Genomic DNA, 17,728 nt, shown 5'->3' with positions numbered 1-17,728 from the left:
GTTTCGGAGTTTCTACGCCCCTCAAGGGTGAAGATTTCGTCGAGTTGCGCTTTTGGAGGATTCCAGAAGTTCCGAGGCCTACCCCGGACATGGCCCAGGAGAAAGGGAGCTCGACGCCCGGGAAGCTATTCAGGACCTGCCCTGGATGCCAGCTTCAGAACGTTTTCAAGGAGGACGAGCATTCGTTATGCCTCTGTCTCCATGAGGACAAGACGCACAAGGAAAAGGACTGTGCATTTTGTGGGAACATGTCGGAGCGGACCATGAAGAATCGCCACCTCCGTCTCGCCAACTGGCTGGAAGGTAAGAGCCCGCCAGGCGAGAAGAAGAAGAAGAAGAAGTCTGAGCGGTCTTCTAAGTCCTGTGAGGGTGCTCTGGCGACGGGGGCCAAACAAAAGGCTAAGCTCCGCGGGCACCGGGAGCGCCGAACGGTCGGGCTCCAGGGCACACCCTCCCTGGCGCCATCGACCATGAGCCAACGCTCTGGCTCGGGTAAGAGGAAGTCCGAGAACCCGGTGAAGCTCCTGGAGAGGGCCCGGTCGATCTTGAAGATTCTGGCAGAGGGGGAGCGAGGCTCGGACCCTCCCCCCCCAAGGTGAAGGCCCCAGGCGTACAGAAGGTGATGTTGGCCTTAATTCACCCTGCTAAAACCTCGATTGAGGATGTCGCCGCGGCCCTGGCTCAGCCTGTGGAGGCTATGCCAGTGGAGGTGCCCCCAGGTACCACAGTCTTCCTGCCACTACGGAGGGAGTCGCCTTTCAGGCCCATCGAGAAGACCCCCACAAAGTCCTCGTCGGAAAAGGGGGGTGAGGAGGTGGTGGCCGTCGTGGATATGGACACGACCTCTGAAGAGGAGCTCATCCAAGTCGTGGAGGAGGCCCAGCCCATCGGGAGGGATCCCGACGAGGCCGACGACGAGGGTGACGGTGACGCAGACGAGGCTCCTCAAGGGCCCTCGCTCCCATCGTTTCCGGCGCCGCAGGACACCTCGGCGGCCATTTTGTCAGCCATCCAGTCCTTATGCTCGGAGATAAGGACTAGGCTGCCCGTTACCCCGACAGGGGTGCCTGAGCCAGACCCGACGGAGTACCGGAGCCAGGACCTTTGGGGAGCCCACCACTTAAGAGGAGGAGGACGCATCCTAGGCCTTCTCTCCCGCCTCTGCGGCCTTCTCTGCTTTCCCCCGGTCCACTACCCAGAGGGATGATACAGGCATGGACACGACTACGACGGGTACGGATGACGACGGAGGCAACGAAAGCGACGTGTCCCCAGTCGCCCCCTGCCCGGACGTCCCCGCCCGACGAAATTGGATCCTTCCATGCAGTGATCTCCAGGGCATCCGAGCTCTTCAAGCTCTGCCCTGAGGAGAAGGAGGGGTTCCTTTACCAGCGGCGCGAGGCTAAAAGTAAGACGGTCCTCGCCGTACCGCTTCTTGATCACATCTGGGATGAGGGGCTCGCCCTCCAAGAACCCTGCCACGGCTCCTGCGAAGAGGGACCGGTACGAGAAGAAGTACCGGGTCCCCGACGCTGCCCCCTTGTGCCTTAGGGCGCAACCTACCACGGACTCGGTCGTTTCGGCAGCGGCCAAGAAGAAAGCGGGGGGGGCATCAGCCTCGACTTCAACCTCCCCTCCGGACGGCGAGGGTAGGAAGCTGGATGCGATGGGACGACGGGTCATCTCATCTGCAGCGACGACCATCAAGGCGGCCAACGCCCTGGCCATCGTAGCCCGCTACGACAGGGAGTTGTGGTTCAAGATCGCCCCTCTGTTGGACTTCCTTCCGGATGCCAAGAGGGCTGAGGCCTGGAAATCTTGCAGGAAGGTGAGATTGCCTCAGACCACGCCATTACGCTGGCTACGGACATCGCCGACACCGGTTTCCGTCAGTTGGGCAACGGCGTTTGCCTGAGACGACGAGGATGGCTCAAGGCGATGGATTTCCGCCTGGACGTTCAGACCAAGGTTTTGGACATGCCCTTCGATGGGAACAACCTTTTTGGCAAAGCGGTTGATGAATACCTTCAGGCGATCAAGACGGACATGGAGACGGCCCTTGCACTGGGTGTGCTCCAACAGCGACGGCCGTCCTTTCGGAGCTCCGGAGGCAGACAGGGTGCCTCCAAGGGAGCCGGCAGCAGCTCCTCTACTTACTGTCAAGCGGCAAGGTCTTCGTCGCAGGAGGCTACAGGGGACGCGGCAAGTCGGGTGGATCCCACCGTCGGCGCCAAGGTGGTCAAGGAGGCAAAGCGGCCTCCAAGCAAGATTGAACCGTCCGTCGGGTCGGTCCCCTGCCGAAGCACCCCGGTGGGAGGCCAGCTGACAAAGTTCGTCGGCGTTTGGGAGTCCATCTCCACCGACCGTTGGGTGCTGGACGCCCTGGCCCTGGGGCACGCCCTCGAGTTCCAGAAGAGGTGCCCCCGCATTCCTCCCTTGGCCAGGAAGGAAAATCACGTCCCTCAACTGCTGTTGGAAGTACGGGCGATGCTCAGGAAAGGTGCCATCGAGCTCGTCCCGAAGAGGCTTCGGGGCTCCGGAGTTTACTCAAGATACTTCCTTGTGAAGAAGAAGACAGGAGGATGTCCATCCTGGACCTGCGACGACTAAACAAATACATCAAGGCACAGAAGTTCCGGATGGTCACCCTCCAGCACGTGCTGGGACAGCTGGAGGAGGGCGATTTCCTGTCGTCGTTGGACTTGGAGGATGCTTACTTCCACATCCCTATTCTTAAGAGGCACCGAAAGCTCCTCAGGTTCGTGGTCAAAGGGCGGCACTACCAGTTCAAGGCCCTCCCGTTTGGATTAAAATCGGCGCCCAGGGTGTTCACCAAGTGCCTGGCACCGGTGGTGGCGCGGCTGCGCCTGCAGGGGATCCACGTCTACCCATACCTGGACGACTGGCTCATACGGGCAAGGACAAGGGAGCTCGCCGTGGAACACACTGCGAAGTCCGTCCAGCTGCTCACGGACCTGGGGTTCTCCATCAACTTTCCAAAATCCCACCTGGTCCCGTCGCAAGTCACCCTGTTTCTGGGAGCACAGCTTGACACAGTGGCACGGCGGGCCTCACCGTCGGAGGAAAGGATAAGGACCATCCTAGGAAAGGTGCAACGTCTACTGGCAACGGACGTGGCCAGAGTGAGGTCTATCAAGTCCCTCCTCGGAATGATGTCCTCCTGCATTTATGTGGTGCCCCACTGCAGACTTCGGATGCGGCCCTTGCAATAATTCCTCGACGCCCACTGGATCCAGACGACGGGCAGCTTCGAGGACAGGATCCCGCTCGACGAAGCATTCCGTCAGGCGATACGATGGTGGGGTGTCCGTGCTCATCTGACAGCGGGAACAGGCTTCCTAGCCCCGGCCCACCAGGTGACGGTGATGACGGATGCCTCTCTGGAAGGTTGGGGAGCGCACACCGGGGGTCTCCACGCGAGAGGCCTTTGGTGCTCGGAGAAGACTCTCCACATCAACATCTTGGAGCTCCACGCAGTGTTCTGGGCCCTCAGGTCCTTCCTTCCGTCCCTCTAGGGCAAGGTGGTGAGGATCCTCACCGACAACACCACCACAATGTTTTACATTCGGAAGCAGGGCGGAACCAGATCCCCTGCCCTGTCCAAGGAAGCCCAGGATCGTGGCATTGGGCCGTCGCCCAAGGGATGTTTCTGGTACCCTTTCATCTGGCAGGGATAAAAAACACTATCGCCGACTCACTCAGCAGGGAGCTGCGCTCGTGCCACGAGTGGGAACTGCGCCAGGATCAAGTGGACCGACTCTTCCAACGATGGGGCGAACCCCAGATCGATCTCTTCGCGACGGCGGCGAACTCCAAGTGCCGGAGGTTCGCCAGCAGGTTTCCCCAACCGAGGAGCATGGGCAATGCTTTCTCGTTCCCCTGGGACGGCCTGTTCCTTTATGCATTCCCGCCGTTGCCGTTGCTACTCCGGCCCGTCAACCAGCTCACGATGTCCCGGTGCAGGATGATCCTCGTCGCACCGGCGTGGCCGAGGCAGATCTGGTTCCCGGACCTTCTGGACTTGTCAGCGTCCACACCAGTCAAGCTGCCGACGGACGCGGATCTTCTCTCCAGAGAAGGAGGCGCCATTCTTCATCACGAACCAGAGTCGCTGAACTTGCAGGCCTGGCTCCTGCAGCACTAGAGTTTGGAGGATACGACATCCCGGCCGACTGCAGAGAGGTTCTTGCAAAGGCCAGGGCATCCTCAACTCTCAAGTGCTACGGACACAAATGGAAGAGGTTCCCTGTCTGGTGCCGTGCACAGAAGATTAACCCTCTGCGGATTACGGCCCCTCAAGTATTGCCGTACCTACTGTCTTTGGCCAAGGCTGGCCTATCTCACGCTTCCATCAAGGTACATCTGGCTGCGGTCTCACGTTACACCAGAACTACAGGACGGGCGTCCTTGTGGTCTCATCGTGTGGTGAAGGAATTTATGAAAGGACTGTTCCGATCATTCCCGCCGGTGAAGGCCCCTGACCCGGCGTTGGAGCTCAACGTAGTGCTAACTAGGCTCATGGGGGGGCCCCATTCGAGCCTATGCATTCAGTGTCGTTGAAGTTTCTGTCGTGGAAGACAGCATTCCTCATGGCCATCACCTCTGCACGACGAGTGGGAGAGATCCAGGCCCTGTCTTGCAAGCCTCCATACTTGACATTTCACTACACGAGGGTGGTGCTGAGGACGCACCCCTCTTTCATACCCAAGGTGCCGTCGGACTTCCACCTCAATGAGCCCTTGGTGTTGCCAGTTTTCTTCCCGTCGCCTTTGTCGCCGGCTGAGAGGACTCTGCACTCGCTGGATGTAGCTAGAGCGCTGAAGTTCTACGTGGACCGCACAAAGAGTTTTCGGAAGACATCACAGCTGTTTGTGAACGTTTGGACCTGTGAATCAAGGGAAGGCTCTCTCGAAGTCTTCCATTTCCAGAAGGCTCTCCGGCTGCATCATGCACTGTCACCGGTTGGCAAACCGACCGTTGCCAGGCCGTCCGAGGGCCCATTCGACCAGAGCGATCGCTGCTACTACGGCGTTCCTGTCTGGTGTACCCCTGCTCGACATCTGCAGGGCTGCCTCGTGGAGGTCGACGCACACCTTCACGAGATTCTACTGCGTCGACCGGGATTCCAGGGAGGAGTCCAGAGTCGGTCAGGCAGTGCTGCGCAACCTATTCGCCTAAGGTGAGCCTGGTGAGGAAGTAAGAGCTGCTTAATGTTGAGTTGTTGTATTGCTTGATATTGAGCCTTGTGCCACCTCCCGTGGTTGTAAATGTGTATTCTGCTATGTATTCTTATATTCATGAGCATGTGAATCCATGCCAGACCCCATGCTGGAGAAGGAACAAGTTACTTACCTGTAACTGTTGTTCTCCAGCATGGGTCTGGCATGGATTCACATGCGAACCCTCCCGCCTACCCCTCTGCGGCTCTTCACGTGGTCATACTGCCACTTCACGTGCTACCAAATCTGAGGATGGCTGCCAGGGGCGGGGCTTAGGGAGAGGGCAGTCATTGGCTGGGGGCAGTATGACCCAGAGACCAGTGATTGGTTACTACGGAGAAAGACAGATCAGAAACGAAACTGATACTGATTTTTTCTATACCGAGGATTCCCGGCCTGACGACGGGGAATATTCATGAGCATGTGAATCCATTCCAGACCCATGCTGGAGAACAACAGTTACAGGTAAGTAACTTGTTCCTATTCTATTCAGATGTTTAATCTATCCAGTTATAGCTAGTTGTTATTCATACCGAATCACTAAATGACCAACAGATCGCACACAAGACCACCGTTTATTAATGAAACACTGCAGGTTGAGATGGAAGAACGCCTATAAGGAGGGCTACTCTTACTCACATACACCTGATAGCCTATCTGGATACAGGTTGACCAAAAATTGTTCAGGATGGAATTGAAGAATGCATTGTGGGTTTTCTGATAGGTTCCATAGATTTTCCCGTTCTTCCTGGAGTGAATCATTTTGTCTCGAACGTTCTTTTGGGTATGGATGGAGTGAATGCCTAAAGTCCCTAGGGTTTCCAGTTGTCACTCCATTGTGACCACTACTCTCAAAGTGCCAGCGAACTCTGAAGAGCTTGCTGTTCTTGTGAGGGTTCCTGAGTCTAAAACAAAGGCCAGATAATATAGTGCTGAGCTCACTTCATGACTTCGGTATTAGGTTGAGAGACCTTGTTAAAAGAATCGATGATTTAAAAAAAAACGATTTAGAAAGACCACTGTCTTTTTAAATCTAACTGTTACAACCCTGCCGCAAACGAGTGCGAGCAGGGGCTGACAGCTATGCTATGACCCGGAAGCGCTGTCGCGGGAGACCAGGTAAGTGTGTGTTTGTGTGTGTGTTGTATGTTTGGGTTGGGGGAGTCTTTGGTGTGGAGGGAGGCTGGGGGGGCTGAGGGAAGGGGTTTCGGGGCGGTGGTGAGTGAGAGGGTGTGGGGGTTTGGGAATGTCGGATTTTCTTTTTTTAAGCCATCTAAAAACGGCCGAAAAAGCTAGTCCCTACAAAAAGCGAAATTATGATATAGAACCTTGACTTCAGTTCCGGGGATCTAGCACCCAGCACACATCTTAACTGTCCATCTGTCTTCAAGGTTTCTTCTTGGTACAGATAATCAGACTTTAAAGCCCCAGGTCCCTTTGTAGGCTTCTTGGTGTAATGGCCACACACTCCTACCAGCAAACCCCTAACCCCACTTTGCTATGGTATTACCTTACAAGTCCCAGCAAGTGTTTATTCCTCCTGGCCTATGACTATTGCCAGGCTGCATTTCTGTCACCCCAGCCCAGTGTTGTGCTTCTGGGTCATAGCTTTGGGCCTTACTACTGACATCTATTTTCTCTGTTCCCCAAAAGCCCTTTGCAGACTCTCCTTCTCTGGTTAAAGCATGGGAGTGCCTGGGACCCCTCCTCCTGGGAACCTAGCCTGTTTATATGGTGGGTCCTCTCCGATTAGACCCTTTCCTCCTTTATGCGTTGCTGTTGCTTCATATCATGATGGGTTATTCCTCTGCATGGCCCTAACTTTGCCCATTGCTTCTTGTTAACCTGTCCGGCACCTTAGCAGATCTGATTTACCATCCAAGGTAGCCTGTTAGGGTTGAGGAATGGCTCTGCTCCCGTGACAAAGGAGTTAAAGTTCTGGGGTCCCGTGTTCTTCCCAGGTAACAGCTCTGCATTGTCTGTCCTTTCAGGTGAAGGTTTGTCATTGATTGTGTGAGCTGAAATGCAGCCCATAGTGAGGCATGCCGTGGATGTGGGAATGCCCTTAATATAGCACTCACAATCTGTTTCCGTTTTATCCATTCTCTGGGAGGCACTGGAATGGCAGTCCTTATAGTGTTTGCATGGAGAATTCGCAATGGTGGATCCCTGGGGACACAGGCATGAACTGGGCAGTGGTGAACCATATTCAGCCTGTCGCGGAATCTGGCCTCAAGAACCTAAGGGCAACATGGAAAATATTGGCAGGTCCCCATCTCTCCTCCAAACACCAATTTGGAACAAACATGGGTGGAAGTCCCGATAGTGGTCCACTCCCAGTCCCATTACTGATGCAGACCTGGGAAGGGTAAGCCCTTCTTTTCCCCTGCTACTCATAAGGGAATGGCCACCCAACAGACCAACCAGCACTTGAAGGTATGATGTCCAGATGGTTGAAGAAATCCCTGTCGGCCCACAGTACCTCCTCCGACAATGCAGCCGTTGCGTCTGTGATTTCGTTGTCTCCTCCTCTCACTCAGAGAGAACAGAAGGGTCGGACTATATAACTTTGGCACAACCGTTTTTTTTCACAGAAATGTGGAATATTCCTTTTTTAACCTTTTGGCTTCATTTAGTGCATCCCTGGCTCATTAATCTGTCTGTCATTTGTGATGGTAGCTCTTTTTGAGGTGACGCATACTATCATGGCTTCTGATGATTTGTCCATCTGGAAAGCAGTTCTTTCTGCATGCCGTGTGAATGAGCTACTGGCACCTTTTATGGAACAGCCCTTGCTTGTCTTATCCTATGAAACGGTGACTTTGGGGGCCAGTCCTTTTGCATTGATATGGTCTCAGAGTTGAAAGTTCCATCTTCCTTTTTAGAGTGATTTTCCAGTGTTCTGTACCCCTCTGCATCCTCCCAGGGCTTTGGAAAGATGTAATCCCCAGGTCCGAGGAATGTAGAATGGATGACTGGCTTTTGGTTGGTTTCATAGGTCTACATTAGGTTTGTTACAAGCTGGCAAAGATGATGATCACTGAGGGCCTCAGTGACCATTCTGTTAAATGTGAAGCAGGTAGTTCTGCTTTGCAGAGGGGTGTTCCATTGTTGGTTATTTGTCAGGCTGCCACTTGGGGCAAGCAAATCTGTCGGACAAAGGTATCCACCAGTAAACTTATTTTCGATGAGTGCCACCTTCCGCTCACAGATGCCCCCTCCTTAGCTCACAAAGCTTCTGTTTGTGTGGCTACTTTTTCGTGGCACAGTTATGGTAGTCTTAGATTTATTTGGCCTCTTGAAAAGGCAAACATTATAATTTGAAACCATAGTAGTAAAGGGCCAGAGTGAAAGTAATTGTTTTTCAAGATGGTGGCATGAATCACTATTTTATTGAAAGGCATCTTGTAGGTGTTTGCATTTTAGTGTCTTAATGAATTTTGGAAAGTTTTGTTGAACTCTATAGAAAGATCATTCCAAATATGTTTGTTAATTTCGTTGTCAATACGAAACAAAAACACTGCCTCCCAATTATGCTTTTATCATGTTTTCCTCCCATTCGTCTTGTGCGATGATTGATTTGTAGGTGGACGGGAGCTGCTGCTTCTTGTTTTCTGAGTGATCCTCTTGCAATATTTCCCTCTGTTGCACCCTCCACCCTCCCCTAGCAATCATCCCAGGAATCAACAGGTTCTATCCCTGCTATTTTATAAAGAATACTACAATTCCTTTTGAATTACGCAGCCTGCAGAAGTGAAAGGAGAAGAAAATGTGCAGATCATCTTTTTTTTGTGGTATACCTTGACTGGCTCTGATGAACATGTGATTTGTTTTTCTTTCTAAAGGGTGAAGATTACTAAACCTAATGATGAAAAAATGTCGGTTTGTCCTACTATTGTGACGGAAGATAGCATGCAGGCTCAGCATCTGGCAGCTACACTGGCAATTTATCAGCTTACCAAAGGACAGGTGAGAATTACTCGTCCTAATATGAACACAGGGGAGCTGTGCAATTGCTGTGTGGGATTCCATTAACTAAAGTGCAGCCACATGTTCGTACATCTCTACATATGTCCATTTACTTTTAGCTCCTGAAACAAGAGACTGTGGTGGTCCTCTAGTTTAGGAGCAGAGTAAAGCAGCACATGTACTATGTTGGGTCTTTTTCTCTAGATTTAACTACCTACCTTTCTAAAAGCCCTAAAATATTATCTGTTTTAATCGAGCTTTGAAAAGTGAAGTGGCAGGAAAAAAATGAGGATCTCCTCCTTTTACATGGTATTCTCTTCAGATTGTTTTACTTAAATAATCAAAATATAGTAGTATATTGAAGCATAACATATCTCAAACACCTCATATTTCTCATCCTAATATTATAACATAGTGTGGGATCTGTGCACCTCAGACCTTTCCACCGGGCCCTATCCTTTCAGTGATAAATCCTAAGGCACACATACGAACACCTTCAATCGCTCCTTGGAATGCATTTGCAATTCTCTCTGGAAATTCTGTAAAAATATTCCTAAATTTGATCTTTGCCAGATCCTGTGGTTCCCCTGCGACAGTCAAATTAGATGCTTTAGCATTGTGCGGCTGCACGGTCAAACTTTGATGTCATGCTTTGCTGTTTTGGAGGTCGGTGAAAGATTGCCCCCTGCAATCTTTCACCGACCTCCAGTGCTTAACTGAGCCCTGCAGACTATGCTGAGCACCGATTGGCTATTGATCTAATCTTAGCCACCTTTCATGAGCCGGTAGGCGAAGCCAGCTCACTCCTACCAAGGCCCAGGGAAACGAAGCCAATACCTGTCTTAGCCTGTCCTCAGCCTTCCTCGCAGTTCGGCCAGAACCTCTGCCCTTTTTCTGGTCCACTACCCCTTTGACCATTGGCACCGTGTACTGAGCCCTCGCCAAGACTAACTGCCACTGACTCTTTGATACAAACATGTCGCCATAAGTCTAGTAATTCTATTATTGATTACTTGCCCTACACTGCCTTGTTTTACCTATGCTCCAGTTTCGAATGGATTGTGTCATCCCACGTATTCCTCATCTTGTGATAATTCGTTTTGCCAGCTTCGCTGCATCAGAATTTTTTTTCGACAGAGGGCGCTGTGCTCGAGGTTGTGGCGTCGAATGTCCCTCGACGGGCTCCGTACTGTGTCGACGTCACCGCTGGTATAAATGGCTCGAGCCGCGCCCATTGGCTTCAGTTCCGTTTTTCCGATTGCTTCGCAACTCGTGAATGGCGCGCTTCAGGATTTTCTATCGAAAAAATGTCTTCTTCTTCCACCGCTTCGACTCCCAAGACGGGTTTAAGAAGTGTAGCGATTGTGGATCGAAGATGTCCATCACCGATCCCCATCGAATCTGTTTATGGTGTCTGGGCTCAGACCACCGAACAGGCGACTGTGGTTCTTGGCAATCGATGACTGAAAAGGCCCTCCGTGAGAGGAAAAGTAAGTTGGCGGTGGGGCGGGAGGCGTCGAAGTGCTCTTCGAAAGCCTTGTCAAAAAAATATAAAAAATCATCCGACACTAAAGCATCGGAACGCCGTAAAAGGCACTCGAAGAGATCCCGATCTCGTAGCAGGTTGAGACGATCTTCTTCGTCTTCCTCAAAAAAGCACAAGAGGAGACCTAGATCTCCGTCGTCATCGTCTGATTCATCAACTGAATTGGTTCGATGCCCGACTAGAGCAGATTCCCCATCTAAATGGGAGAGCTTTAGGAAGAAAATGTTGCAGGTCTTCGAGAACTCGGCCTCGACCCCCTCGAAGAAACCGCAGAAAAGTCAGACCCTGGTTGCTCATTTGGACGACGCAGGGAAGTCGGGAACTACAGCGGCCAAACCGAGTAGTACCCATAAGTCTCGAGTCGACAAATTGTCGAGAGACGCTCGAGGATAGAGTATCTCGCCGATCCCTCATAAAAAATTAAAATTATCGAAGTCGGGTGCAACTTCGTCGACGCCATCGGCACCGACGACTATGACGTCGAAGCCTACTTCATCTTCGACGCCACTGTCGAAGGCCACCTCGAGTGTGTCGAAGATTCCCACGACTCCTTCGAGGGCCACCTCGAAGAAAACTCTGATTCCATCGACAATTCATGAGGAGGAAGAAAGAAGGTTTACACCTTTACCAAGATCTGACTTTTTTAAGTCCATGTCTTCCATTTTTGAGGAATCTTGTTCAGATGAAGAAGAAATCGTTCTGTATGGAGTAAAATATGGAACTAGACAAGTTCCGGAGGAACTGGAAGATCTTCAGACTAAAATGAGAGACCTGTCTGAAACTCTACATTCTGCCAGTGGTGTAGACGCATCACCTGAATTGGAGTTTGCTGCACCTGATCCGGCAGATCATGCAGACTCAGGATACAGAAATCTGATGAGTAGGGTGATTGAGTATATGGGTTGGGGAGGAGCTTCCCCTACGTTTGAACAGGATGACATGACGGATATTATAGTCAGAGGCCCTCAGAAATGTCCAATTCTTCCCTTTCATAGGGTATTACAAAGAACAGTGGAGAGAAACTGGGAGAAACCAGATAGCATTGCTGCAATAGACAACAATCTACCAAAGAAGTACAGAACTTCGTTTCTAATCCAGAATACCTGAGTAGACACCCTACTCCAGAAAGCTTGGTTATTCAGGCAGCTAATACATCCAGGCAGACAGCATACCCAACCATGCCTTCAGACAGGGAGGATAAAAAGGTTGATGCCCGGACTCGTAAGGTTTTTACTTCGGGTAGCATGGCCTTAAAATCTACCAATGGAACCTGTACCCTGGCCAGGTTCACACATACCCTGTGGGAATGTATTTCGGCGGCGGCTGCACATATTCTGGAAGGCGAGGAAAGGGAAGGCTTCCTGAATATAGTCAATGATGGTAAGGAGGCAATGGGGGAATGTCTCCAGTCTGGACTGGATACTGCCGATAGTATCAGTAGATCCATGGCTTCAAGCACAGTACTGCGCAGATTTGCGTTGTTGAGGAAGTCGGGATTCGCACCGGATGTGCAGACCAGGCTTCTCAACATGCCCTTTGATGGCTTGAGGCTGTTTGGTAGTAAGGCTGATGAGAGCCTAGAAAAATTACAGACCTCGAAAGCGGCAGCAAAGTCCCTTAGTGCCTATATGCGACAGCCCCAGAGACCCTATTCGGGCACATCTTCCTGGAGGGGTCGTCCTTTTCGATACTACTCCTAAGTTAGTAAAGGAAGAGGACAGGCCTTTCAAAGGGGCAGAAGAAATGTCACTCGTGGTGGACGAGGAAAGACGACAAAGCCATCTTCAGGAACAACATCTGTGCCCTCAGCCGCTCCTGCAGCCGCCTCCAAATCGCTCTGAGGTCTTATCTTACAAAACACCAGTGGGAGGCAGGATCTCTCAGCATCTGAAAGAATGGCGGGGCATTACTTCAGATACTTGGGCACTGGAAACAGTAGCTCAGGGTTACTGCCTTCCCTTCCTAAAAAGACCTCACGATCATCCACCGGGAGCCAGCTCCACCAAGATTCCAGACGTGCTCCTTTGGCAGGCAGTTAAAACCCTGCTAGAGAAAGGTGCAATAGAACATGTACCTGTAGCGGAGAGGAACAAAGGCTGGTACTCCCCCTACTTTCTGATCCCCAAAAAGGACGGTGGATTGAGACCCATCTGGGCCTTGAGAAAATTAAACAAATTCCTCAGGAAGGACAAGTTCAAGATGGTAACCCTTTCTCAGATCCTTCAGGCTCTCCGACTGGTTGGTATCATTGGACTTCAGGATGCTTATTTTCATGTGCCGATCCATCCCAAGCACAGAAAATACCTGAGGTTCGCAGTTGGCGGTTCTCACTATCAGTTTCGAGTTTGTCATTCGGGCTAACCTCCGCTCCGAGGGTTTTCACCAAGTTGATGGAAGTTGTGGCAGCGAGTCTCAGGAGAGGAGGGATTCATGTATACCCCTACCTGGACGGCTGGCTAATCAGCACGTTCCCCAGAACAAGCTCAGGAACACCTGTCGATCACCAGCCACTTCCTCCACAACCTGGGCTTCTCCCTCAATTTCAAGAAGTCCCACATAATACCATCCCAAAAACTCCAGTTTATCGGCGCGGTCTTGGACACTTCCTCGGGCAAAGCCACGCCGCCCGAGGTGAGTGCTCTCCACATCCAGCAGATGGTAACAAAATTCCAGAAAGCCCAGCATCTGGCGGCCTTAGATTTCCTGAGGTTTCTCAGCCTCATGGCATCCTGCATTTTTCTGGTGCCAGAGGCCAGACTGAGAATGAGATCCCTTCAATGGGCCCTCAGAACTCAGTGGTCCCAATTCTCTGGGAATATGTCAGATCTTCTGCAAGTCCCGAGCGCAATTGCTCAGGATCTATCATGGTGGGCTTGCAATGACAACATCCTAAAGGGAGAATCTTTTTGGCAACCATGGCCGGAGATAACAGTAGTGACGGACGCCTCACTCACTGGGTGGGGAGCTCACACCAACGATCTGACGATCAGCGTACGTTGGTCTCCATCGGAGTCCAAACTACACATCAACCTGTTGGAGCTGAGGGCAATCAGGCTAGCGCTGAAGGCCTTCCTGCCCTCCGTACAAAGAAAGAATGTCCTGATAATGAGGGACTACACAGTGGCCATGTACTATCTCAACAAAAGAGGAGGCGTAGGATCACTATCTCTGTGCAGAGATGCAATGCAGCTCTGGTTCTGGGCAATACAAGAAGGAATCGCTCTATCAGCAGTTCACCTAGCCGGAGAGCAGAACACGGGGGCAGACGCTCTGAGCAGGCGGAGCAGTCTCCCACGAGTGGGAGTTAGCTCAGGAAGTCCTTCTGGAGATCTTCGCCCTTTGGGGAACCCCTCAGGTGGATCTGTTTGCAACCTCGGTGAACCGAAAGTGCGATCAGTACTGCTCAAGGGAATTTCCTCCGAGAGGAGCTCTGGGAGACGCGTTCATAGAGGATTGGGATTTTCCCCTGCTGTATGCGTTTCCTCCAGTCCCCGTGATTCTTCGAGTACTCAGGAAGTTGAGAAAGTTCAGGAAAACCATGATTCTAATTGCCCCAGATTGGGCCAGGAGAACGTGGTACCCAGACCTTCTGGACATGTCCATCTGCCCTCCAGTACGTCTTCCACAAAGAGAGGATCTTCTCTCGCAAGAGGAAGGTCGGGTTCTCCATCCAGAGGTCAACACGCTCAACCTTCATGCATGTTTTCTGAGAGGTTGAGATACAAGGATTGGGACCTCCCGGATGACGTAATGGAGATTTTGCTTTCGGCCAGGAGGCCAGCAACAAAATCTTTGTACCGGTGTCGTTGGAATAAATTCAGTAACTGGTGCAAAGATAGAGATGTGGACCCTTTTCAATGTGGCACACCAGTGGTGCTTTCTTTCCTGTTACATCTAGCCAATCTGGGGCTCCAAATAGGAACAATCAAAGGATACCTGGCTACGCTTTCCATTTTTAAGCACACCTCGGAAGAGGTTTCTTATTTTAAAATACCATTAATAATACAATTCCTGAAAGGACTTACAAATGTATATCCACCAATACCATTCCATGTTCCAACTTGGGATTTGAATTTAGTTCTTAAATTCTTGGCATGTATACCATTTGAGGCTCTGCACTCATGCCCATTGAGGCTTCTGACACTAAAAACTGTCCTTCTAGTGGCATTAACATCAGCCCGCAAAGTTAGTGAACTACAGGCTCTCTCATGTAAACCTCCATATACCACTTTTTATAAGGACAAAGTAATTCTGAAAGTTAAACCATCTTTCTTATCGAAAGTAGTTTCCGACTTCCATTTGTCGCAAAAAATTGTTTTACCAACATTTTATCCTCCTCATTTGGGGAAAGAAGAGGAGAGATTACATAGGCTGGACCCTAAAAGGGCCATCAGCTTTTACATTTCAAGAATGGCAAAATTACGCCAAGACAACCAACTTTTTGTGGGATACACAGGTCGTAAATTGGGTTTAGCGGTGACCAAACAAACCATATCCCGCTGGATTATTCTAGCTATATTGGAATGCTACAGATTAGCAGGAAAAGACCCACTGTATGGGCTATGTGCTCACTCCACAAGGGGAATGGCCACTTCTGCTGCTTTGAAGAGGGGAGTCCCGGCAAAAGATATTTGCTCAGCTGCAACATGGGCATCAATACATACTTTTACCAAACATTACTGTTTGGATACCTCTTCCTCAAATGAGGGTTTATTTGCCAGAGCATTACTTCACTCTGTACATGAAAAGAAAAACTAGTACTCTCGCCTTCAGATTGATCACTGCTATGGGAGTCTATCACAAGATGAGGAATACGTGGGAGGAAACAATCCATTCGAAGAACAAGTTACTTACCAACTGTAATGTTCTTTCGACTGGATGTTCCTCCCACGTATTCCTCATCGACCCTCCCAACCTACCCCACAGTATAGTTTATACTTTCTTGCAATTTCCTCTCACGATGGGCCTATCAGTCACAGCATACGCCTAGATGTTCCATGAGTATTTCCTCGAAAAAACAGAACTGAAGCCAACGGGCGCGGCTCAAGCCATTTATACCAGCAGTGGTGTCGACACAGTACGGAGCCCGTCGAGGGACATTCGACGCCACGACCTCGAGCACAGCGCCCTCTGCTGAAATTTATTTTCCGATGCAGCGAAGCTGGCGAAACAAATTATCACAAGATGACGAATACGTGGGAGGAACATCCAGTCGAAAGAACGTTACAGTTGGTAAGTAACTTGTTCATCTACCTCGTTGCACCGCTCTGTACCCTCCTCCACTTCTACCACCTAGGTGCACTCATTTAAGATCCGCCTACTTGCCGTGCACGTTCACGCCTCTTCCCAGCCCTGTGCACTCTGATACACCACCCTGCACTGCCGTTTACTCCTGGCCACAACCTAACTTCTTGCATCAGCTGTGCCTCTGAGCCGATGGTAACCGCGAATACCTGTTGTCATTCCAATGTATGTTATAATTTTATGTGCCCTGTTAGGCCCTGCTCTCAGTATTGGCTGCCATATATGCGTAGCCCGCTGCACTCGCACCCTCCGTATAGCCATATCAGCATATTTTACCTTGTATGCTCTATACCTTATGCTTGTCCTCATATCCGTTCATTAGAAAGAACTGTAAAGGTGCAACTTATTGTCTGCGAGCCACAATATTGCCCACCATGATTGTAGCTCAAGCAAAGCGCAATGCCTCTCTATTATAATCTGCATCTAGCCTAGTACTGCCTCCCTGTTTGAACCTGCATCTAGCTTTGCATTGCCTCACTGCTGTAATCTGCATCTAGCCTAGCACTGCTTCCCTGTTTGAACCTGCGTCTAGCCTAGCACTGCCTCACTGCTATAATCTGCATCTAGCCTAGCACTGCCTCCCACCTAGCCTATCCGAGTAAGGTTTCTCATCATAATATTCACTGTAACCGAATTGCATATTATGCCTACCTTGTACACACGTGATGAAACTGTATTTTGTTGAACATTTGGCAAACCGCATCTAGCCCCCCTGTTAGAACTGTTTTTCTGCACTCACACAGCTGAACTATATGATATGCCTATGTTGCTGTGTCCTAGGCCACATTTGCCCTCTTGACTGTGCCTCTTGCTGTTCGTAGGCCACATTGACATTTCTCTGTACCTTAGCATACTCTGAACCACTCTGTTCCTGCTGCCACTGGCCGAGCCACGCAACCCAATTTGACTGTGCCCACCACTACCCACAGCCCTCCCAGTATACAATCATGCCCATAGCTTTCTGCAAGCTCGCCGTTGCTACACCACGCTGCTCACTCTTCTTGTGACACTCGCTTCTCTCCAACTTTACACCACTCTTCCCCATCACACCCACTCTTCAAAGCCCGTTCCCCAATCCCACTCAACCCACTGCCCTGGATAACTCACAAACACACTCACCTCTCACAGACGCACCCCCTGCACCTGCACCACAATAATGTATAGACTAGAAAGACTTGGAGCTTACACACTGACTGCAAAAATCGGCACACAACCCCCTCCCATAGAACACAGAAGCTATAGCTCTCACACTGTAACGCTCACCTGATTCCCACGGAGGCGCTGATCCCGGCTGGGCTGCTATCGTTTCTTCAATTGAGAAGCGTAGAGCTCTCAGGACTGGGCTTCCTCTTATCGAATGTCTGACTTGCAGGGTAAGTTTTCTGCAGGTGGAAGAAAAAGGGTTAATTACCGTTTGATGGGATTCCTTCTCCCACCAATCGCCAGTTTCTCCCACAGCCTAGCTTTCTACTTGTCTCGGCGAGCTCTCACCTTAGGCGTACAAATGCTGAGCTCTCCATCCTGCGTCTGGTGCAGGGGTGCGTGGATTCCAGTTACGTCACTAGATGAGTTCAGTGTTGAGGCTCAAGTCTTTTGCGGCCTTAGTTGTGGCACTGGTGCTGGGATGCCAAAGAGCGATGCCGCCGTTACTGCACGAGCAGATGGCGCC

At 50.9% G+C, this 17,728-nt stretch overlaps 1 protein-coding gene across 1 annotated transcript in view; it reads left to right on the top strand.

The window, feature by feature from the left end:
* DHX29 (DExH-box helicase 29) overlaps nt 1-17,728 on the top strand; it is a 1,426,484-nt gene that overhangs the window by 499,685 nt on the left and 909,071 nt on the right. Inside the window, exon 10 of the mRNA XM_069627279.1 lies at nt 9,086-9,209. Within this exon, the coding sequence (XP_069483380.1) occupies nt 9,086-9,209 (124 nt within the window). The remainder of the gene's footprint in view (nt 1-9,085; nt 9,210-17,728) is intronic.

This window comes from Ambystoma mexicanum, chromosome 6p, assembly GCF_040938575.1.
Source record: "Ambystoma mexicanum isolate Mex_15411 chromosome 6p, UKY_AmexF1_1, whole genome shotgun sequence".
Classification (NCBI taxonomy): domain Eukaryota; kingdom Metazoa; phylum Chordata; class Amphibia; order Caudata; family Ambystomatidae; genus Ambystoma; species Ambystoma mexicanum.
This window is presented reverse-complemented; position numbering and strand designations above follow the sequence as displayed.